This window comes from Fundulus heteroclitus, chromosome 4, assembly GCF_011125445.2.
Source record: "Fundulus heteroclitus isolate FHET01 chromosome 4, MU-UCD_Fhet_4.1, whole genome shotgun sequence".
NCBI classification, from domain to species: Eukaryota; Metazoa; Chordata; class Actinopteri; order Cyprinodontiformes; family Fundulidae; genus Fundulus; species Fundulus heteroclitus.
Genome location: NC_046364.1, coordinates 13,714,512 through 13,737,949, shown reverse-complemented (window position 1 = coordinate 13,737,949; position 23,438 = coordinate 13,714,512). Strand labels below are relative to the sequence as shown.

The 23,438-nt window shown below is 40.2% G+C and overlaps 1 protein-coding gene and 2 long non-coding RNA genes across 5 annotated transcripts in view; 2 read left to right on the top strand and 1 right to left on the bottom strand.

Annotated features, from left to right (window-relative positions):
* Positions 1 to 23,438, bottom strand: part of LOC110369275 — a 92,461-nt gene that overhangs the window by 50,982 nt on the left and 18,041 nt on the right. The window contains exon 2 of one of the 3 annotated variants that reach the window (XR_004930873.1): positions 6,539 to 6,650. The exons of the other annotated variants lie outside the window; for them this stretch is intronic. This is a non-coding gene — a long non-coding RNA (uncharacterized LOC110369275). The remainder of the gene's footprint in view (positions 1 to 6,538; positions 6,651 to 23,438) is intronic. 3 annotated transcript variants of the gene reach the window in all.
* Positions 933 to 4,006, top strand: pou4f1 (POU class 4 homeobox 1). The gene is made up of 2 exons (XM_012874433.3): positions 933 to 1,327; positions 1,749 to 4,006. Exons 1-2 carry the CDS (start codon positions 1,205 to 1,207, stop codon positions 2,733 to 2,735), a joined length of 1,110 nt encoding a protein of 369 aa, XP_012729887.2. The 5' UTR covers positions 933 to 1,204; the 3' UTR covers positions 2,736 to 4,006.
* Positions 4,981 to 20,490, top strand: LOC118562901. Its single transcript, XR_004930876.1, has 2 exons — positions 4,981 to 5,069; positions 20,157 to 20,490. It is a non-coding gene; the product is annotated as an uncharacterized LOC118562901 (long non-coding RNA).

Below are 23,438 nucleotides of genomic sequence, written 5' to 3'. Positions count from 1 at the left end.
GCACATGATTTGCAATGCGTTAAGCCGTCACCGTTATTAATAGGGTGCTATTAAAAATGGAAACAAGCGCAGCCTGTTCATGTCAACAAAACCTTGTAAGGACCCACATTAGAGACCTCACACACAGTAGCAGAGAGCGCCTTATTTATTATGCAAATTTAACGGTGCCGTGTATATTTCATATACCTCTAATCACCGCATTAAATTTTAATTGGATAACCGTTGTGGTTTGAATTAATGAAGTGTTAATTCATTGGGATTAATTAATTTAGATAAAGACGGCAAGGTTTGATGATGCATCGAATCAATTTGTTTCGCACTCATCTGGCAATAATGGGCCTTAATGATCAGGTGGTGTCCCCGCACCCCCCCCCCATTTTTATTTAATCAAGGGTGGAAAAAGAAAACCACACCCACCTGCATTGAAACCTTTAACCATCTGAATATCTTGATATTAATTCACAAGACAAAATATACACATAATTCAAAATACAGTGAAAATTCATAATACATTGGGTAATACAACCAATGCATTATGCTGTATAATTCTGTTTGTGTTTTACAGAATATTTCTTTGTGCTTCAGGTTTACATTAATGAGCACAGACTTTTCCATTGTTTTGGAAGACGATTACATTATGAAACAAGTTATGTCTCTATCCAGTTATACAGGTCAAGCCAAAATTAGCTGCATTAGGTCGCTGGTGAATTGGGGCTGAAGTAAAACATGAGGCCTGAAAGCCACCGTCACCGATGCACTCCTCTAGCCGGATAGAGAGAAGCCCTAAAACGCAAAGCAACTGCTCTCCAGATGTGATTGCCTGCCCTGTGTGCAGTTTTTTTTATCTGTCAGGCAGTTCACTGTTCTGGCAGCTTGTGTCTCGCGAGAGCAGCCGAGCACGGGCTTGACGAGATCTGAGGCGCTCAGGTGTAAGAGCCTCTCTCATCCCCAGCAGTGGGGGGAAACAGTAGACAGATACGTGCGTCTGAGAGACTGCAGGCATCTCTGTGATCTCCGGGCACAAGGCTGCCGCACTCGGCGCACCACAGTGCGAACCGCGCTGCTTCGTTACCGAAACGCAAAGGATCTGTGATTATCCATGACTATTTTTCAGCTCTCGTAGCCCCTTTTCCCCCCCGCAATTTTTTTTTAATTTATTTATTTTTTTCCCTCCTGTGCACTTTAATTCGAGACGTTCGCCAAGATGATGTCCATGAACAGCAAACAGCCGCACTTCGCCATGCATCCCTCTTTACCCGAGCACAAGTACACCACTCTGCATTCCAGCTCGGAGGCTATACGGAGAGCCTGCCTGCAAACTCCACAGGTAAATCATCCCAGAAAACTTTACCTTCTTTGTCACTTTCCCTGCCTCGGCTGCTCGCAAGCGACGAGCGCTGTCTGTGCGTAATAACGAGAACGGCGCTTCAAGGCACTTTCCGCCAAGACGCGCGCTTAATGTTTTTTTCATGTATTCCTCAGCAATCACTCGGAGAGTCTGTGATCTTTTTTGAAAGCATGCTCACGCAAAAGCCCGCCGTTTGCCGTTTTTGTATTAATTTTTATGACTTCCCGGCTTCTGAAGGAATACTCAGCTCTGTTATGTGTCACCAAAAGTCTGGACTGGCAGATGCTTATGTGCACGTTTCTTTTTCCTCTTTTCCTTCCCTGTGCCTTTTCCTGTTTTGCACTCCCTCCTCACTTTATTCTCTCCTCTTTCGTTTTTTTTTTGTGTTTTGCCCTCGCAGCTACAGAGCAACATATTCGCGAGTCTGGATGAGACCTTGCTGGCCAGGGCAGAGGCTTTGGCCGCCGTGGACATCGCCGTGTCCCAGGGCAAGACGCACCCGTTTAAGCCGGACGCCACCTACCACACAATGAGCACGGTGCCATGCTCGTCGACGTCCACGGTTCCCTTGGCCCACCACCACCATCACCACCACCATCATCACCACCAGAACCTGGAGCCTCCGGACATCATGGACCACATCGGCTCGCCGTCCCTCACCCTGATGTCCAGCGCGCACGACGGGACAGGCGGAGGAGGTGGCGGGGGAGGTGGAGGTGGCGGCGGCGGGCTCATCTCCACCTCCTCTGCGCACCCGCATTCCCACATGCACGGCTTGGGTCACCTATCCCACCAGGCAATGAGCATGAACTCGTCCCTCACCCACCACGGGCTCTTACAGGGCCATCACGGAGGAAGCCAGGGCGGCCCAGGGCTCACAAACCCCGGACTTCCGTCCATCAATGACTCGGACACAGACCCAAGGGAGTTGGAGGCTTTCGCGGAGCGCTTCAAGCAGCGGAGGATCAAGCTGGGGGTGACCCAGGCGGACGTGGGCAGCGCCCTGGCTAATCTCAAAATCCCCGGCGTGGGCTCGCTGAGCCAAAGTACAATTTGTCGATTCGAGTCCTTAACTCTGTCCCACAACAACATGATTGCGCTTAAACCCATCCTCCAGGCCTGGCTGGAGGAGGCCGAGGGGGCCCAGAGGGAGAAAATGAGCAAACCGGACATTTTCAACGGCGGGGAAAAGAAACGCAAGAGGACCTCGATAGCAGCCCCGGAAAAGAGGTCTTTGGAGGCTTACTTCGCCGTGCAGCCTCGGCCGTCCTCCGAGAAAATAGCGGCCATAGCTGAAAAGTTGGACTTGAAAAAAAACGTGGTGCGAGTGTGGTTTTGTAACCAAAGACAGAAGCAGAAGAGGTTGAAATTTTCAGCTGCGCACTGACGGGAAAAGAAACAAAATATTAAAAAAAATGAATAAAAATAAAATGAAGAGTTGGGTGACAGACTTTGGGGACCAAGGGACACTAACAAGACACCATTTTCAGTCTTTTGTCTCCAGCGACTTTACACGCTGGTGCACAGTGGACTATAGACACCCATTTTATGAGGCTTCATATATCTTCTTTATTTTCACGTTATTGGTGAATGTGAAGTATGCAAATACCAGGCTACACAAATTTCGCTCAGTTGCTGCGAGGGAAAAAGTTTAGCGACGTCGTCATTGCCTTTTATAAAACGCGTGGAAAAACGTAATTTGCTTGATACAATATAGCGAGTTATTTTCTCCTAATAGGCCTATGATTTGAAATATAGCCATTTACGAATTACCTCATTTATTGTTGAACTGTGTTTTGGTTTGATTCTTCTTGTCACTGTTGGTATAGAGTAATTCATGGATCTGTTAATTTATTCATGTGTTCTTTGATTCTAATTTTAGAAGCTGCTATCAACTCAAATTTTGTTGCAACCTTTAATGTCTAACGGGGGGAAAAAAATCAAATAAAAAAAAATTAAAATAAATTGGGCCTGCATGAAATCCTAATCCACGGGAAGTAAATGACTCTCTACAGGCTGACATATCTGCAGATATATTTATTTTACATTTTGCACAAAAGACCCTTTAGGTTTAGACGGAAGCGGTTTGTATGTACAGACAACACTTGTATCACTTAGAAGAGGCAAACTCCTGTGTTTTGGAAAAGATTTCTAAGGGTGTTGCGACACCATTGGCATCACAGATCAGAGCACGAAAAGCTTGTGTTCTTCATCAATGAGTGACCAGAAGAAAAAGTGAAGAATTTCTTTTATGTGTTTCAGTTTGCAGTGCAAACACTCTATGCATTTAAGAAAGAAAGAAAAAAAAGAAAATAAAAGAAAAATCACTTCGTACAGTAGTGCTATCTACTGATAGACCTTATTTTTTTGTGGGTGGTTGTAAGTCACTGTTAAATGCTTGTTTCACATGAAGATCACCTCGTTGTTTGTCGTGTTAACTGTTACCGAATCGTTGTGTAAGTATTTAATTTGTGCACAGGTATGTTTACAAAACTGCAGCGACGCGTGCATCATGGAAAAATGTCTCCTTCCCTCACTCACAACTTCTCCACTCTCCTCTGTTGTCGTCTCAACTTTCGTTGGCACTCTCCATCCTGTACGCCAAAATCCAACGGGGAGTGTGTTCCAGCAATCTTCTAATAAATCAAAGAAAGAAAACCGTGCTTTCTCTGCCTGTGATTGGACATGCCACTCAAGGGGCTGATTGTTATTGCACACTATTTTAGCAAGGGCCCTGGTATAATTGGAAACTTTTAGTATGAAATTAAATGTTTTTTTTTCAGATCTATTTTCTTTCTCTTTCATTTATTTAGGAAATATAATAATGAAGATTGGGAATGTATTTAGTTTGAAGCAAACATGTACAAATAACCCCCCCCCCCCCCAAACACACACATACACACATAATTTTTTCACCTTTAATACATTGTACAGAACCAGTATTGTACTGCACCAGCTTAATAAATGTCAGGTAAATAAAAATACATTAGTAAACACGCATATTATTATTATTATTGTTACTATTATTATTGTCATCATTATTATTTATTAAAATAATACAGCAATTAATTTAAAAATAGCATGCAGTAAAAATTAGCTTAAAAGATATATATATATATATATATATATATATATATATATATATATATATATATATATATATATATAAATTGTTTTCCTAATAAGAATGCATCTCTGGGGTCTTTTTATTTTTTTAGATGAAGCTGCTGCCTTTTCGATTTATGGTGAAGCCAGGCCTCATCAGCACACTCCAGATCCCATTGTCACAGCAAAGTTAGAAAGGCTCTGAAGTAACATTTAGGTGGTCATGTGCTTGATAAAAAAAATAAAAATAAAAATACAAAGAACAAATAATAAAAACAGCAGAAAAGGATAAAACGTCGGATTTTATGTTTTAAATCATCAGTGACAGATCTCCCCTCCATTAATTGTGTTGTTTTTACTCCAAGCCTGCACGCATATTTTTATTCTTCCTCGCATTCGCTTGTATTTGGGCCCCTGAATTACTCAGAATTTTTATAAGCATGTAATGCAATATTAATCAAGCTTTGCCGCTATAAAATGCAATACTTTCAGTCGGCTTTCGGGGCTTTCAGAGGAAGCAGGCATGTGCAGGACGTCGTCGTTTAACAGCAGAGAAATATTCTCCTTTTTTTGCAGCTTTTAACCACATGGGCAGAAGAGGAAGCGGTTCTTCAAAGTAAGTAGACCTTTTATTTCATGTATTCTGTTTTAACCTTTAACAACTTGGATTTTTGTTAGCCGTTTTTCAGAGACAATCAGAAGAGAGCGATACTTGGTAATTTGTAGTTTATGAATTAATTTAATTTCTCGTATCTTGTACAATAATAAAAAAAAATCGGATTTTATCTATTTTTTTTAATAATACGGACAGCCACACAGCACCGTTGTTGGCACTGAACTCTCTCCACCAGCAGCACCACACACGCCACATGGCGCATCATCTCAGCACCACGAACAGCTCCGCTGGCGGATTGAAGAGTAATGCATTATTGAAAGCCTATATCAAACAGCTCTGGGGTGCTGTCTCTCTGCACAAGGGGCTGTGGGTGAAGTCGGACTGTCTGCCTTCACAATAGCCTCTAATATGTTAATGGCCGTAGGGGATGCCTGAGGTACCGTCCCCAGCTGCCTCGCCTACCATATGTCAAGCCGTTACGACAGAGCCCTCTATTAATCAGTTGGGGATATTTCATCGATGGCTTCACCGATATCATAACCCTTAAAGCGCCATCAATACTGGGCCGGATCGTCACCTGATCGCAGGTATCCATGATACGGAGGCCTAAAAAAAAAAAAGGCCTTCCCACTTTCGTACGTCTGGATCGTTTAGGTCGTTTACGTGCGCTCTTTCAAACCCTCCCCGCCACGTTGCTTCCCATGATGCTTTGGGTGTGCTCCTTGGGCCACAGGACCAACCTTTTTTTTTAAAATGACAAGTTTATCACAACTGATCCCACATTCATAAAATTATAATAATAGTAGAAGAATCCCGCCAGCAGTAATAACTATGGGCTATCTTTTCATTCATTTGTTCTGTTCCCCCCCCAATACGGACTGTTTTCGTTTTATTTCTGAATGAATGAAATAAATAAATGAATCAAATCAAAATAAATCAAATCACCTCTTCTCCGTCCACCTTGTATCCTTGCGTAGGCCGTGATGGATTAATCGCGGAGCCTTCCGAAGGATCCCATAACTTAATTCCTGCAGGCTACTAGTCAGGGGAGTAATTAATCTATACCGCGGATGTAAATAAAAGGAAATTGGATTCCTGACATTCGAAATGAGCGAGTCTCTGACACCACCTCGGCAAATAATGATTTCGCCACGTTATGGTTACACGGGACGACTAGATTTACGAGCGTAGGAGTTTTTACTATAGCTCTGAGCGGAAGAAAGTGAGCCTACTCTAATCGCAGCTGTTAGGCACCCAGGTTAAGATGGATTAGATCATTATAATTACACGATGACGCGCTCAAGGTAAAATAAGAAAAATGCTGTTTAATCGGGTCTCGGTCTTGTTTTGATATGCTAGCCCCACTTATGAATTTTCTTCAAAAATACATAATAAAACGAGAAGCCACAGATGGCTTCCTTGATCTAACAATGCGCACTAAGGTTGGCCTTTGGACGGAAATGTCAAACCTGGGATGCGGATGGGTAGATCCCCAGATCTGCACTCATTTCCCACTCATATTTGCTCAGTAATCCGCCGCGGCAGCCCTCCATCGCCGGGGACCCGGTTTGAGAGGCGGTGCTGTTGACACAAGGGTATATTTCAATCACAGAGGGTTCAGAGTCAGACGCACAACTTATTTGTCTAATAAATCCGTCATTTAGTAAGAAAAATATTTGATCTTGAGGGGCTGACCTCTTGTCATGTAGCGAATGACAGATAAAAATGGATATGGATGCATCAAGGATATGCAGGTCGCCTGCATAGCAAAAAAAAAAAAAAAAAAAAAAAAAAAAAAAAAGAAAAAAGAAAAAAAAAGGCAATTTAGAGTCGTATTCGCGTGGAGCACAGATCCAGGTCCTATCAAGTTATAGCCTGACCGTTAAATTTAAGGACAAAGGGTTTTTGGAAACCAAGACAATAATAGTGGAAAGTTGTATTTCCAAGCATTTAACACGATCTAAAGTAACAACAGATAAAGCATTAGTTCATAATTAAAGACATCACTTTGGCGGCTAGGCATGGTGGGGAAAGTTCAAATCATCCTGCAGAACAGGTGTTTTTTTCTATTTGGAAATTAACTACAATAACTGGTCGTCTAAAGAAACGAAACTTGATATTTTAATTCCTTATAGAATTAGTTTTAATACAAACTTCAATAGGTACTTAAATTTATTAATAATAAAACAAATGTGCACCTGCTTTGTTAGATGACAACCGCATGTGGTTTAAGTCCAAAGGTGATTTCCATTTTAGTCCTTTTTGTCATTTCTACTGTAAAGTTTCAAAAATATCACAAATAAACTAAGAGATTAAAATGGTCCAAAAAATAAATAAAAAAATCATAGTTAACTCGTGACCAGCCACAAACTGGGTATGAACTATTGACGTTTTTTAACTGAGGAAGTGTTTCCATTTGCGAGAAAAGAACAAAATCACCCAATCAGCCGCGTCACATGTTCGTCACATGCAGCAGAGAAATAAATTACCCATAGTGCCCAGCCAATAATTTATCGGGTGTAGGAAATCTACATTAATTTCACACAGGGTGGCATAATGGCGCATATATTTAAAATAGGAACAAAAAAAAAACAAAACAAACAAAACAAAAACAAAACAAAAAAACTTAAAACCAAAGCTGGCAATACACGGTTTAACCTCCGTACAGCTGCTTGAACCTGCCGCTTGACGACTGAACTGATAAAGAGCAGCACTAAAACATCAAAACACTTGTCAGTGTTTTCACGTGATCGTCGCGGGATGTTTTCACCTCGTTCTGAAATCACGTCTCGCCACCTAAATGTCACTTGATGCTAAACCTGCCTCACTTCCTAAATGTCACTTATTTCCCAATCCCTGCCTTCAAAGAGCCGGCGCGGCCCCGGGCGGAGTGCTCTTTGAACCCTGCTCCCTCTCGTCATTACCCGCACGTGTGTCAGAAGGCAGGCGCGCGACAAAAGAGAGGGGCGGGAGACCGGAAACACGAGAGAAGGAAAAAATACCATATAAGGACACCTAACGTCAGCGTCATCAACGTAAGCTTAAGAAAGCTCACCTGCACAGAGTGGCAAAGTTCATAATTCCACTCTCAAAAAAGAGACAAACAAACAAAAACATTAAAACAAAAAAACGCACCTTTTGTTATATTTTATTCTAACTTTGACTACACAACCAAACATATTTATTTAAATAGTTGGAAAAATGGATGGATGGATGGATGGATGGAAGTATGCAACAATACTTTAAAGCCAATATAGTTTATAACACAGGCATTTGATAAAACCTTATAGAGTTTTTGTTTTAAACAAATATTTCTCACTAACTATTGTCATAATGGAAAAATAACTAAGTCTCGCGATGACGTGGTGAGTTGTGCCGAGAATAGAGGAATGACTGAATAAATAACTTCTCCTACCATCACAACGAGTTTTTTTCCCCTGACCTGTTTATGTTGCTGTCCTCGGTGCTGAAGTGCTTTGCGCAGCCCTTTTGACAAACCCTTCCGATTGTTTCTAATGAATGAACATTTTTTAGCTTCTGTTATAAACTTTGCTATGCTTACGTTTTTGTAGTACTAAATGCAAAACTCTCCAAAGACAGGTTTTACAAATATCCAAGGTCTAGACTTCTGTGTGGTGGGAAATGTAAGGGCATTTCACGTGGCTGACAGGGGCCAGGTCCCCATCGGAGAGATATTCAATATCTTCCTCTGTACACACGGACTTCGATAATGAGGAGAGTGTCCGCCACCATTTGCCCGCCGCCATGCCATCAAATATTCATCACTGTTTATTAAACAGCCGGCAGCTGCCGATCGGCCGGGTGTCAAGTTTGTATCCAGCCACCTCTGCACACATTCAGCAGAGACTACAATGGACTGGGCCCCAGAAATGCTTATGAAATTGCTCAGAAGTTCACAGTGTAGTCTACCAGTAACCACACGTGGCAGGGTGAGAGGTTTGTGAGGTGAACTTCACATGCTCTCTCAAAATAAAGCGAGGCTTAAGCGGACATTTACGTTTACATCCCTTGACTATCAGCTAGAATGACAGAAAGAAAAATATGTGTGTGCATGTGTGTGTGTGTGAGTGGATGTGTGAGTGAGAGGTTACTGTGAGGCACCGTAAATATTTCATGAGGTGTTAGAGGTTGGGGTAGACAGAGAAGACTGCCCGGTAAGGTTGGTTCAACTCATTTGCTGAACTCGAAGCATGCAGGGGAACAAGTGTTGATGCACTCTCTCTCTCTCTGTCTCTCTCTGTCTCTCTCTCTCTCTCTCTCTCTCTCTCTCTCTTTCTCTCTCTCTCTCTCTCTCTCATGCACACAAGCCTAGTTCTGTTGAAGTAGAGCAGCAGCATAAATCAAAAGACTTATCTTAAGTCCTGCTTGTTCTGATTCTCTTCTAATGATGGAATCTCCAGTCACTAAACGGTGATATTACAAGATTTACTAAATGTATCTTCATGGAAGCACGATGGTTAAATTATCTGAAACCCTCAACATTTTTATTAAGAGCAAACATAGAAGCAGAAACTTACAAGCATCCTCTATTCTGAAACAAATGAAGTTACACTATGAGTTTAAATGATGTTAGATTGTACAACCTAAAGACAGCTTCATGTACCTCTTTTTCCAGAGCTGAAGAAAACATCTGAAACTTGTTTAATAAATTGTTGTTTGATCCTACTTTAAACTCTTATAAAGGGGCAGGTTGCAAAAACCAGAACCTACGAATTACATAAATAAATAATCCAACTATACAGCAGAATCCTTTTGTTCATTGTAAAACAAAAACAAATAAACAGAGCAGTTCAATTTGGTTAACAAGAATATTAAAGGGGTCTAATCACGCTCTAAGACTTTACCAATTTCTATGCTAGTAGCTAACTCTGGTTTCATACAAAGGTCCTCCAATAAAATGATTGCACCTTGTTGGCCTATTATATATTATTTTTGGTGTTTTGAACCACTTTGTTTTGTGCATATTTAACATAACAAGACCATGTGACCGGAAGTACGATACTGCACATGTGCAGAATGAGTAAACAGGGAGAAGCAATAGAGCCGAGCGAGTAATCAATCTCCAGCCGAGGTGCTGAAAGAAAGCGTAACCCTAACCCTGTAGATTGGGTTGGTCTTTGATCACACCGAGCTGTCACTATACTACGAGGCATTGCAGGATGGCCTACTGACTCTTACAGTCACTGTGTCAGTTGTCAGCATTTTATTTTCGGATAGCTCCGCCAAACTGCCGGCAGATGGCACAACAATGTTTATGTCTGCTGATTGCGCCTGGTACAAAGTTCTTTTCAGGCCCAAAAAGGACTAAGTTTTGTTTTATTTAAAGATTAATATATATATGTTTTTGTTTTCTTTTTATGGTCAAAATATGCGACTGGGTGCCTTTAAAGGGCATAAAGCCTAATATTTTAGAGACAGAAAACCTAACAATCTTGAAAGAATAAAGCAGTTAAATCACAGGTGGCCTTGTATTTTGGTTTTCAAAGCAGATAAGTCATTTTAGAATACCTATAAAAAGAGCATTTTGATTCATGTACACTAAACAGGAATGCCCCATTATATAGATAATGGTGCATTCTTAGACGCAACATTGTAAAGCCTGTTACTGTTCATGGCTTTAGAAAAATAACTGATTGGTTTCTTGAAAAAGTATAAAAATTTCAGTGGAAAAATGTCTTATGTAGGTGTGACCAGTTTTGGTGACACAAAAAAGGACATCTTTGGTGCAAATATTGGTGTAGTTCATGCAAGGAAACACAGGTTTCTCATCATCCATCTAGAACAATCTCTCTGTTGGAAACACATTTTGCACTCAGATAATAACATTTTTAAGTCTCTTTGACAAAACAAAACTGAGATGTGAACTGTGATGACACAATACAGTTTATGCCATTACCACAAAAGATGGCTTAACCAAATCATGGAAATAATATTTAATGTCAGTATTTAACTTTTTAGACTTTTTAGAACCAAAGGAGTATCTGTTGTAAGTAAACCGACTTTATAAAGGTTTGAGTTCCCTGACAAGCAGCATCCCGAGAATTACAATTTGAGAGCGACGTTATTGTAGAGCACTTTTACCGCCACATGTAAAACATTTAGAGGTAAAACATATGGAGAGTTACTGCTTGGCTTCCTTTTCTGGTGACAGTTATTTGAAGAAATAGGAGATCTGACACAAGTGGATATCAGAGAAACAATGCTAATCAAAACAGGAACAGACATTATAACATCCAACATTGATGCGTGCAGAATTCTAGTGTGTTGAATTGTAAATTACACAAAATGTGAGAGCAGCACAAATCATTTTAGATATTTTCCTAGGGTGCTGGTTTGCTAGGTCTCCATGCTCCTCACTTCCTCCTCCTCGTGGGATAAACCAGCGTATTAACCTTGACTTTGTAAGCTCTAATTTGAGCTGGAGACTTGGCTATCACTACTTTTATCTTAGGTGGCCATTGTGTATTGCACTGATGCCTGGGCCAGAAAGTCCAGCTGCAGCATCATCACTTTTTAGCAATTTTTGTCTGTGTTCATGGATGCCTTGTGTTCAGTTTTTATTAATTTGCTATCTACATATTTCTATCGTTATCCACAAGTCTGAACCCCATTAAAAAGGAAGAGTTGTAAGAAATCTGCTTCATCTGAGATGTCAAATTAGACACCATTTAATAGAAAAAGGAAGTGACCAAAAGAGAAAGAGAAGAGACTGAAAAGGACCCAGCTTACTGGCCATTGATTGACTTTGTTTGATCTTACCAGTGTCTTGTTACACAGACTGGAATATCATCCTCTAGATCCCCTTACAGGAATATGCAACTCATGACAGCTTTCAGATGAACACTCTAAAAAAGGGGCACCAGTCAACCTGTAAACACAAAACTTTAGAGACGACGCATTGGTTGCATTTATTTCTACAGTAAAAATACAAGTCAGATGCTCGCGTCTGTTAACGGAACAAAAACAGGTAGAAAAACTCCCTCAACTTCTGTTACCATCTTCTCCACATCCAGCGGATGTTGCAGCTGCCTTGCGTCACTATCACACAATACATTGTGTTATAACTATGATCACACCCAGGAGATTCCACTGAGCGCCTCCAGGATCCCATGTTAGGTTCCCGCCATTCCTGACATATTTCATCAATACCACATGTTCTGACAATGATTATGATGTCCTAAGCGGCCTGACTTCACACCTTGCAGGTCACACGGTGCAACATCGGCCTCTCCTGCTTATTACTCGGGGGACCTCATCGGCTCCTCAGAAGACTGACAGCTTTGACAGGTGGAGCTGGAGTCGACTTTGACAAACTACTGATTAGGCTGTCACTCTGAATAGAGGAAAGCCAAGAACTATGTAAAACTCATTCACTCACTCACTCGCTGCGAGCCAGACAGGTAGCTGAATGAATGGATCACCTCATCGAGCTGCATAGGTTGACACGGCTAATTATGCTAGAGTAATAAGCAGCAGTCACATTGATGTATCTCAGCACGGGTTTCGGAGCACAGGCTCGGTTGCCTTAATGGAATCAATTTGTCCTTCAAACCTCGTGGAAATTGGTAAATAAAAACTGACTTGTGTTTGGCATTGGGTGTTGTTGAGAGTAATGCCTGAAAATTGTTGTTTTGCACTGAATAAAGCAACAAAAAAAATAAATAAAAATAAGTAAAAATAAAATAAAAATCATGATTTTTTTTCAAATTCTCCTTAGCAATCAGAGGATTTAACAGGATAGTAACAGATTTTATGCTACAATTAAATCAGTATTTTTCAATACTGATTAATCAATAAATTAATTATCAATAAATCTCGCAGAACTTGTTATCATACGCACCTCACTATGAGCAGCTTGCACTCATATGTACATAATTATAAGCAGAACAAAAATATTTTTCAGGAAGAAGAAGAGGGGTGGTAATGCAGGAAATTAAGTTGTTTTTTCCCCATCAATTTCCATTAAAATTCAATATAATTTTCCCAATTATTAGACTTATTAAACCTGAAACGAATCATCAAGAATTGTTATGTGCTTGACTGCTAATAACTTCTACCTATAGTTGAAATCAGACAACCTGGCCAGACAGATTGATAATGTGTAGCACTCTAGTTCTGCACTTTATCAATCTGGGTCTGCTCCAATCAAATCCGTTTGGGGAAGGATAGACATTGAGCAGAACTCTCTGAGCTGATTGGGTGAAGCGACACCTAGTTCCCGCTTACCAAAGGTTGGTTTTAGCCAATCACGGTGTCAAATTAAAACGTAAGCAGCAGGTGTCATGAGGACCCACAAGAAGGTAAGCTTGTCAAGGCACTTCTTGCTGTTCTTTCAAAGAAGAAATTGTGGTTTCTTACTAAACCGATGTGACAGCAGCAGCTACGCAGATATAAATCAGATATTTACATGCACTACGTAGAGAGATCCCCCTTTCCCTTAAGTGTCATTTGCTTAGATTAAACATTTCCTGTTTTAGGTCAGTTAGGATTATCTTTTTTTTTTTTTTACCATTTTCCTCCAATTAAAAAATGTACCTAATCTAAGATTACCTTACATATTAAACCATTTGAAAAGCCCAGAAAGGATATCACTACTTTGTATGCTTTTGATCACTTAATTTAAAGTATACTTGTGGATGTTTTTTAAGATAACAGCTCAATCACACTGCTTGTTTGTGTGACATCATAGAAAAATAAATCTTTCTATGATGTCACACATTTTAGTTTGCAGGCCCTAATTATGGGAGGCATGTTCTGCATGAGTAAATCTGACTCGGTCACACCAGTTCTGTCAGGAGAATTGGGCCAAAATTTATGAAAACTGAAACAGCTATAATATAAAATGTATTTTAGATTCAACTAAGCTTCTGAATGTGAAGAAATATGTTAAATCTGATTTAATGTAAGAAAGTGAGAATAATACTTATGTAGCTTTTCATACAGTGTCTGTAAATATCTGGTTTCAGTCATATACGTTTAGATCCACACAAAATATGATGATCACATATAGCTGTAATTAAACTGGCCATTTTTAATAATAGGCAATCAGTGGAAAAACAACAAAATACATTGTCTTGAAGTGTGAATGAAAATAGACTTTTAAGTTAGCCTTTCTAAACGCATGGTGTTTACAGATTTAACTTTATGTGATAAATTGAGATTTACCCCCCCCCCCCCCCCCATACACACATACCATCCCACACGACCCTCTCATCAACATATTCTACAAGTGAAGCTGTCTGAAACCGTCAGGATCCAAATCTTTGCCTCTTCTTGACCGTTGTCACACACAGCATAGCAGCGGGGGGAGGAGGAGGAGCAGCAGCAGTCTGGGGAGAAGGGAAGGTGAGGGGATAAAGTGTACCACTGAATAATTCAGCACGAAAACACAGAGGAATATCGATCATGTAACCAAATCTGATATTAATAGCCAATTCCACCACAATATTAGCTGGGATGTGTGAGAGTTTATGGAACATGTTAGAAGGTGTTGGGAGGAGTAACTGACTCTGAACTCACCATGCTCTGATTTTATGACTTTTAAAATAACCATCTGCTCAGAATGGCAATGTTCTCCCTGTTAGTTGGACACTTAAGAGTTGCTAAGTAATTAGCACTACATTGGATTTTATAATTGCCAATCATGCACCTTTATTGGTCAATTACCGACTCTAATCAAGTGACTCAGCCGAATGTAGCAGTCTTATTATTACTCAATTAAAACAAACGCTCTCTGCGGTAGGGGCTTTGAGGGAGACAGAGAGGGACTGCGAGCGGGGCGAGGTGTTCCCACTATATCACCAGGTAATTAATATTTTCATTAACTCTCTCTCTCGCTCTCTGTTAAGCGCTGACCTGCCTCTGATCATTTCATTTCCCCTCCATGGGTTCGATACCGTAGTGGCTTCATAATTAGTTTGATTTACATCTGCCTCCTGTAATGAAGGAGCGAGCTGGCTCCCTCGTCTTCCCCTCGCCAAGTGCCGCTGCTCTGCTCGCAATCCCTGTTACATCCAATAAATTCGCCAGGTTGGACATGGAAGCAATAGGCTTTGGTGTATTGAGACAGCTCATGAACAAGAAACAGAGACTTGGTTTATGAAAAATTCACGGCAGGATCTTTGAGGGATTGTGGAAGGGCTTGTGTTGGGAAACATGGCTTATTAAAGATTGAAGCATACATGCATGATTCTGTTCTGGCTGAAAACTGAAGAGTCCATCATGGTACTGCTTATGAGCCGCTGGGATTAAGAGCAGTGCTGTCAGAAGATGAAACAACAGTCTTTGGTTGATCGGATTTATTGTTCGTGATCCGCAGGAAAATCTTGTTATCATTGCAATAACTTAGAAAACAATGAAACTTAGTTAAAAGTAATACGGCACTTTTAAAAACAAAGAAACAAACAAACATTGATCACAGGTAAGCGTGAGCAGCTGTGACAGATTTCATCTAAACGCGCGGACGCGAAGCAGTCCACTGTATGAGCTGCATGGCTTAAGCAGCTTTACACCCAGCAGGGTAACACAGGAGAGCAGATGAATGATCTCAGCATTAATAATGCTCCATTGATTATTGTTCTGCTGTTTAAAGGTGAATGGCAGAGCCTTCTGAGCAGCAGGGGATGGAGAAGTCTGTGCGTCTCAGAGAAGGCCTGATTTACATTTCGGAAAGTGCACCTGATTCTCAGGCGGTTTGGCTGTCGTTTCCAGTCAGTACTGACAGTGAACTTTCTTTGTTTGAAGACTCATCGGTCCTTTACTCACAGGCTGCAATACAGGACCTACAAATTCTTTAGTACTGCATATGCGCCTTTGAGAACCAATGTTCAAATCCTTAGTTGATAAAACTCCAACTACAGACACATAATAATTTAATTCAATATTCAGATTTTAACAAGAATCTGGGTTTGTGGTGGATTTTCCTGCGGTGTAATTTTATCCTTAATATATTATTTGTTATTATGATCGGACTGCATCAGATGTGTGATGCATTTCAGAAGCAAGCAACTTTTTTTTCCAAAGAAAGGAACAAAAGCTTGGCCAACAATTGCCCTCTGGCCAGCAACACATGAAGTTTATCTCAGTGTATCCTCAGCATACCACACAAGCAGCACAGCTTAGACTCAAATATTTAAAAAGGTTTTATCTTGCGCACTGCAAAACGGGAACTGAAAGTAGGTAAGATTTTCTTGAAATTAGTGTATTTGTCCTTGATTTGAGCAGGTAAATACGATTATCTGCCAATGAAATGACTATTTTGACCCCTAAAATAAGATAATCAAACATACTGCACTTGAAATAAGATGATGGAGGTGAGTTGTTCCTATTTCAAGTGCATCAATCTTCTACAAATGGCAGATCATTTAAACTTGCCTGCTCAAATTAAGGACAAACACACTCATTTCAAGCAAATTTTACTTTTAGTTCCCTTTTAGCAGTGCTGTGTTCATTTGAAGAAGTCGAGTTTAACATGAATGTGTGAAGGAGCTTCAGTCATAAACATAAAACAAAGGTTCTAAGCTTATTTGCTTTATGCCCCAGTCACATTTATATTGAGATAAATACAAAGGTGGGTAGTAACTAGTTACATTTACTCAGTTACATACTTGAGTAACTTTTGGGGAAAATGTACTTTTAGGAGTAATTTTACTGCTCTTTACTTTTTACTTTTACTTGAGTCATATTATTACTCAAGTATCGCTACTCTTGGAGGTCAAATGAACTCACAGTAAACTGTGGATATCATCATTGGAAGTACTTTGCACTGTTCTAACATACTGCATACACATTATCTGCTGTAAGTATTGCTTTCAAGCTTTATGTTGAAAAAGAAAAGATGTATAAAAGTGTTTATTTTGTCTTTAGTATATATTTCGTCTTTAAAATACCAGAATTTGCACATAACCTTATATTTATGTCTTTTCGATTACATCATTTTTAAATATTTAATCATCAGTTATTATGATTAGTTAGTACTTGGCCAGCCTTCTTGATGAATACTGTTTTACTCTTACTTGAGTAACTTCTTGACAAATATATGTTGAAGTAGTGCTATTCTTACTTGGCTACAATATTTGGCTGCTCTACCCACCTCTGGATAAATAAGGTTTAAGCAATGCATTTGATATTAATATAATCAAACTCATTCATAAAGGAATGCAATGAGCCCTTCACATTGCTGCATACATCTAGGGGCTTTACTTTGTTGTTTTGATGCTCTTACGGATCAATATACACTGGCAAACCATCAATAAATGGTGCGAACATGAAACACTGTCTGTTCTTGCTGCAGGTTTCATAAGGAGCCGGAGCCAAGCAGGTGGAAACATAAAGATAATCTTCAGTGCCACATAAAAAAATGGAGCCAAATTAGCAAGCTAGCCAGACAGTCCATCGGACCATCTCCCAGGCACATTTAGCCAGCAATGAATGCAGCTCTGCCTAGCATTTCCCCTCACTCAATTATTGATGGTAATTATCCCAGCGTGCTTAGTCTGCACCATAACAATATATTTTTAAACAAGAAACAAGTCACTGCACGTTCTCTCAAGTTATCCTTCCTGTGTTCTCTTCGTTTTAAGTGTGATTTTTCTGGATTAAATAATTGGCAGAAGGTTGCACTTTCATGGCATGTGAACACAGGGCTGGCACTGGATCTGTTACACACTTTAAAGGTAATCGTGATAAAAACGCTCACAGAAAAGTAAAACGTGGTTATGAATAAATAATTATTTAAAGGTAATTAGGTTGGCAATAAGTTTATCCAACACATTGCAATGAATAACGTGAGTTTCTTACCTAATGTAATCAGTAATCAATAATTAATTTGTTTAAAATCTAAAATTTTAGAAAGACTAATTTAATTGAGTGTTTTAAATGAATACCTTATAACAGCAATACTGTTCGGTTGTGGGTGTGTTTACACCTATTTTAAGCGAGGCAGGTTTCCAAAATGTTTCCATGAAAAGCAAAACACAAGAGGAGATTATGTGAGAGCTTCAGCGTCTGTTTTACGTAAACCAGAGCGGTGCTGAATATCTTTGCCATTCAAACAAGTAAAACTGTCACAGTTTTACCCCCACAAACAGCATGCAAACCTTTGCTTTGCTGAACATACAAGCACACCGAAATAACAAAAAACCAAACAGCTCTCTCCCTTTCCCGGCTATGATCTCGGGCTTCCTGTCCTCCATTTCCCCTATCCATTTCAGTGGAAGGCCCAAGCTTGCCGTCTTCCAGCGCCGCAGGGCATGGAGCTAGCCAGCGGTGAGTTTCCATCAATTAGTGCACCCCCGCGGCCTCATGGCAGAGCCCACCTTTGACTGCAGTGAGATATTGATTAGTTCAGCTGCACTGTCAGGTCTGGAGTGTGCAGGGCCCGGTGATCCAAGGCCTTCGCCAGAGACAAGATCATGTCAAGTTTCTGACACATGTAGGCGCTCACACACACACACACACACACACACACACACACACACACACACACACACACACACACACACACACACACACACACACACACACACACACACACACACACACACACACACACACACATACACACACACACACACACGCATGGAGGCAGGCATGTGTACACACGCAGGTGCACACAAACGTGGACGTCCACACATGAACACATACAAATGCAATGAAATATGCTCTCTCAGATGACTGCCAGGTGTGAGAGAGGGAAGATAAGAGGAGAAGTCCACAAGAGTTGCTTGTCAGGGGTGATGGCTGAGAACTGACAAGTGCTTGTTAGTTGTTTTTTTTTTTTCTCTCTCTCTCTCTCCCTCGGCCCGATAGAGTAGCTGTGAAAACAACAAGCTGGAGAGCCTCTACAGTCAATGAATGATAGTACAATATGATAATATTGTACAATATTGTACAAAACATGTACAATAGACATGGCTACTGAATATAAGGCTCAAAAGAATATCAAAAGAGAGTTTTACCTCAAGTGAGAAGAGGTAGTTAAGGAACAAAAAACGTTTACTGTCAGCGCATGACGGCTTTTAAAAACCGCCGGAGTTTGTCTCTAATGCTGGGAAACGCAGTGCATCTGCGTAAATGAATAGCGCTGTAACCTTTCTAGTGAAGGTGGCAGCAGAGTAAAGATATAAAGCCGCTTGCACTTCCAGGTGATGAGGTTGTTTAAAGAGACCCCTGACAGCTGAAAGTGCGGTGAAAATAGATCTGGTTCTGTGCTTCCCCATATGCATTTCAAATGTTGGCAAGACTTGCATAGTCAGAGGAGGATATTCGTCGGGTTTTTCTTGCAGTGATGCAATCAACCGCAACTCCACAGGTACCCACTTAAAGAGAAAAATGTTACAATCCACTCTTTGGTGAGCACACCTCGGAAAACATTTCTTGAAACCAGTTCAAGGCCAATCAGAGCTACCACGCTTTTGTTGTGAACATCAAAGACCAGGTTGTTTGACTGACCACAGAAGCCTCGGTCAGCAACTATAACAGACTGGTTTCTGTGTTTGTGCCACGGTGAGGCCAAAAAACAATCACAACAGTCCCAAACCGAGCAGGAGACATAAAAAACAAACAAAAAAAACCCCCAGCAAATTCTGCAGCCCGACAAAAAGAAAAAAGCCAGCATCTTCACAAGTGAGACTATTTTAGGAATGAAGTGAACATTAGTTTCACGTTTCAACCCAGTTTTACCTAACATGAAAACAATTACCCAGTGGAAGGTGTCCTTTAAATGGAAAGAGTCTCAGGTAGGTAAATAACAAAGCATAACCAAAGGAACATCCCTTAAACGACGACAGCAATGACGAACACTTCATTACCTGGACATCTTACCTTTCTGTTTCAGCATCAAGTATCATGGGTGTGATTAAAACAAAATGAAAATTGTTGACAGCATATGCATTTGTTTTTATACAATGGTTCGATACTGTGGCTAACATTTAGAGAAACAAAATGTCCTTTTATTTAATGATGTATTAAATTATTTGTTAGGCGAATCAAACAATGGTATTTTCAGAGAAATTGGGTGTCTATATGAGTTAATAGTTAAACTAATTGATTTTTTTCTGTCCACAGATTCTCTATAAGGATGTGTGAGCATCAGGAGCTGGAAGCGACACCTTCAGGATGAATTTGATAAGGCGTAGGAGCAAAAAGCCACTGTCTGCTTTGCAGCTCTGAAAAAAAGACTGTATGGTTGGACTGTTAAGGGTAGCTGTACTTTGGGAGGCATTTTTCTCCCATTTCCACTTTTCAATTGCCCCCAATGTATTCGCAAAAACCTTCTTTTATATGTTTATGCAAAAAAAAAAAAAAAAAGGAATTTTGATAACAAATGTTTAGCAACAGGATATATGTGTGCTGGGCAGAAACATCATGATATATGTGAAAACAAAACAGAGAAAAAAAACCCACACATACAAAACACTGTGAAATGTCTGTTAGCTGCAATTAGTCCACAGCCAGATGATCTGCTGCATCTGCACTTAGTGCATTTCTGTATCTAATCAGTGCGAAGGCTACAGGGGACGTGCAGCCTTCATCTCCAGCCTCCCTGCTGTGTGCCCTGTACCACTCTGCTCCGTTCAGAGCGCAGGGATGTGTGCAGTACTTCCTGTCTCCTCCCTACTTTATCCAAGCAGAACAAAGTTACTGTTAGAGAACTGATCCCCCCTGCAGTTCCCGGCTCTCTGTTGGTTAAATAAGCCATTTCACCTTCTTTTCATCCTACGGTGCAGCTTTGCTTTACATGTAACAGGAGCTCATCTGACGGGGGTTCTGGAGCTTTGTGTCATGCTGGATCTGCTCGGCAGACGTTAAAACAAAGCAAGCCTTAACTGTCTATTGCTGGAATGAATTGAATCTAAATGAATTAGATTTCTGCAAAACACAGCCGATATATATATCACTGTTTTGTTGTTGTCTTCATCACCCTGTCAAATAATCTGCACATCTTTCTCTTTACTTACGCATTTTCTCATAAAAGCGATCCAACCAAAAAAAATCTGATATTTTCATGTAACGTATTCTGAGCAACCAACCAATAGAAAAGAGCAACAGCTATTCCTGACTTATAAAAGCATCTTCTCCAATATGAACAATTTCTTAAAGCTGTATCTGTGGCTATGACATTTTTAAAGAAATATTAAAATTCACACGCAATTTTTTTGTTACTTTGGTGCCTTTTAAAAAATAAATAAATAAATAAAAAAATCCCCTCTCCCCTGTCATTTCTGATAGAGGTCCAGGAAATCATGCATGCACATAAACACAGGGGGGATCATCTGGGCTAGACCGCCTGTGATTTGCAGCAGCAGAATGGTGTCATTTCCCTGCCAAAAAAAGCACATAGTCCTGCTGAAATTGATTGTGTCGCCTCATTGCTTCTGAGGACAACACAGGGAGAGGAGTGGTCATAATTGAGAGGAGAGTTAGCGAAACCTTAAATATATGGCAGGTGATATATCATTACCCATAGACTTGACCCTGCGTGACCTGCTCCAGCTCCCATGTGGTCTCGGGCTCGTGGCTGGCGTGCAGCAGACGGAGGGCTCTGCTGCCGCTCAAACGGCTAAATCAACAGCGTCTCGCCACAGCTTGCGCTGGAGTGTTTTGCTTGAACGGTTTCATGAAAAACTAATCATTTGTTCATCATGGAGATCAAACATACGTTGGGGCAATGATTAGGAAAAGCAATCTGATAAAGCTTGAGGAACCAGTAGTCCAGATATAGTAATTTCAAGATTAAAAATGACTCCTCCCTTCTTCTTCTTCCTCCTCCTCCTCCTCATCACCCTCGCCCTTAGCCCTCCTGTTAGCTCAGTCTTGGACGAAAAGTTTTCTTGTTTGTGACATATGCGGGTGGAGCATTTATTAAAAATATAAGCCATTCTTAGGATTAAATTAACCTAATTTTAACGTATGATGTTCAAAAGCATGCAACAATCAAAGAAAAAAAGCAAGCCCTTTATTCTTGTTTATGGTGTTATTGCCCTGTTTCAAGTGAAGAACAAACCCAGTGATTACATACCTTGCTGGAGTGTTGACTACAAGTGCAGAATGGCGTATTTCTGCTTTGTAAGTAAACTTATGAGAACGCCAGCAAAGCAGAGTTCAAGGTAATCTACCTCTGCTGCTGAATCCACCCCCCCCAAAAAAAACAAAAAAGAAAACCCAACAAGAATGAAGAAGTTTTTCAGTGAGTAGACAAAAGTAAACTTAAGAGAGCATTTAGAGTTGGTCGGTGTCAAGCTTCCCAGGAGATCAAAGGAGAAAAAGATGATTTATTATGAGCAGGGACTCTCTCAGGCTAAAAACAATTATGTGCAGATACCCCAGAGTTACTTAAGCAAATAAAGTGAAAATAAATAGTTGCTATGTAATGTTTGGTGCGCCCGCTGAATATAATAACATTTTGTCATTTCCACAAAGTGGACTGGAATGAAATTAGAGGTCCCTGTAGCCCGTAATGAAACATGGCGCCTCCCAACTAATGCAGTTTGTCATCATGTGGACATATTAATGCTCTTCTCTAAGTTCTCTTTGACTGATGCAGGCTTCAGTTTCTAACACTGACTTAAAGGGCTCGAAAATGCCACACAGTCCACACCAACATTTTAGGAGATGAAAGATGACGTGATCAGCTAAAACGAAACGACAGAAATCTGTGGCTGAACTGGAGATGTTCTCATGAGACGTGACGATCAGCCGAGATGAAATTTCATTTCTAAATGCAACATGGTCAGTCGGTTGACCTTGTGTTAAAATAATTACCGAGCGGCTTGCCCTTGTTATCATGTTTTCATGAGTAGAGTTTACATTTTTGATTAGAAAGACATAAACATGGAGACTATATTCCTTAAAATGTTACATTTCAGAGTCTGGGGAGATATTCAAGCAGCATACTGCAACACGTTATAGGAATCCAGTGAATGTGGAATAAATTATCTTTCTACATGAAAATATAAAAGAAAAGTAGTAAAGTAGTAAACCTTAGTTTTTAAAAAAACTATCCAATTTGGGCCTTCTGATGTTAAAATATGACACTATTATTTTAGCTTAAATCCAGTATACGGCGCTGATACAAAAAACATATTTGTGCCTGAACTGACCTTTGTGGTGAGATTTAATGTCTTTTGAACATTTATTGATGAAAAGACAAGTTCAACAACCATCATCTATTAACAACTTCAATACATCTAAAATATAAGTTATACACTGCTTTACTGACCGACTATTTCCCCCCTCCTAAAATCCCAGTATAGAATCTTAAGTAGAGAAATTAACTTAAGTTCTTAATGTTTTGTGTAAAATCAAGTGCTGTTAAAAAGTATGTGCCTCTGCAGTTTTCTTTTGATT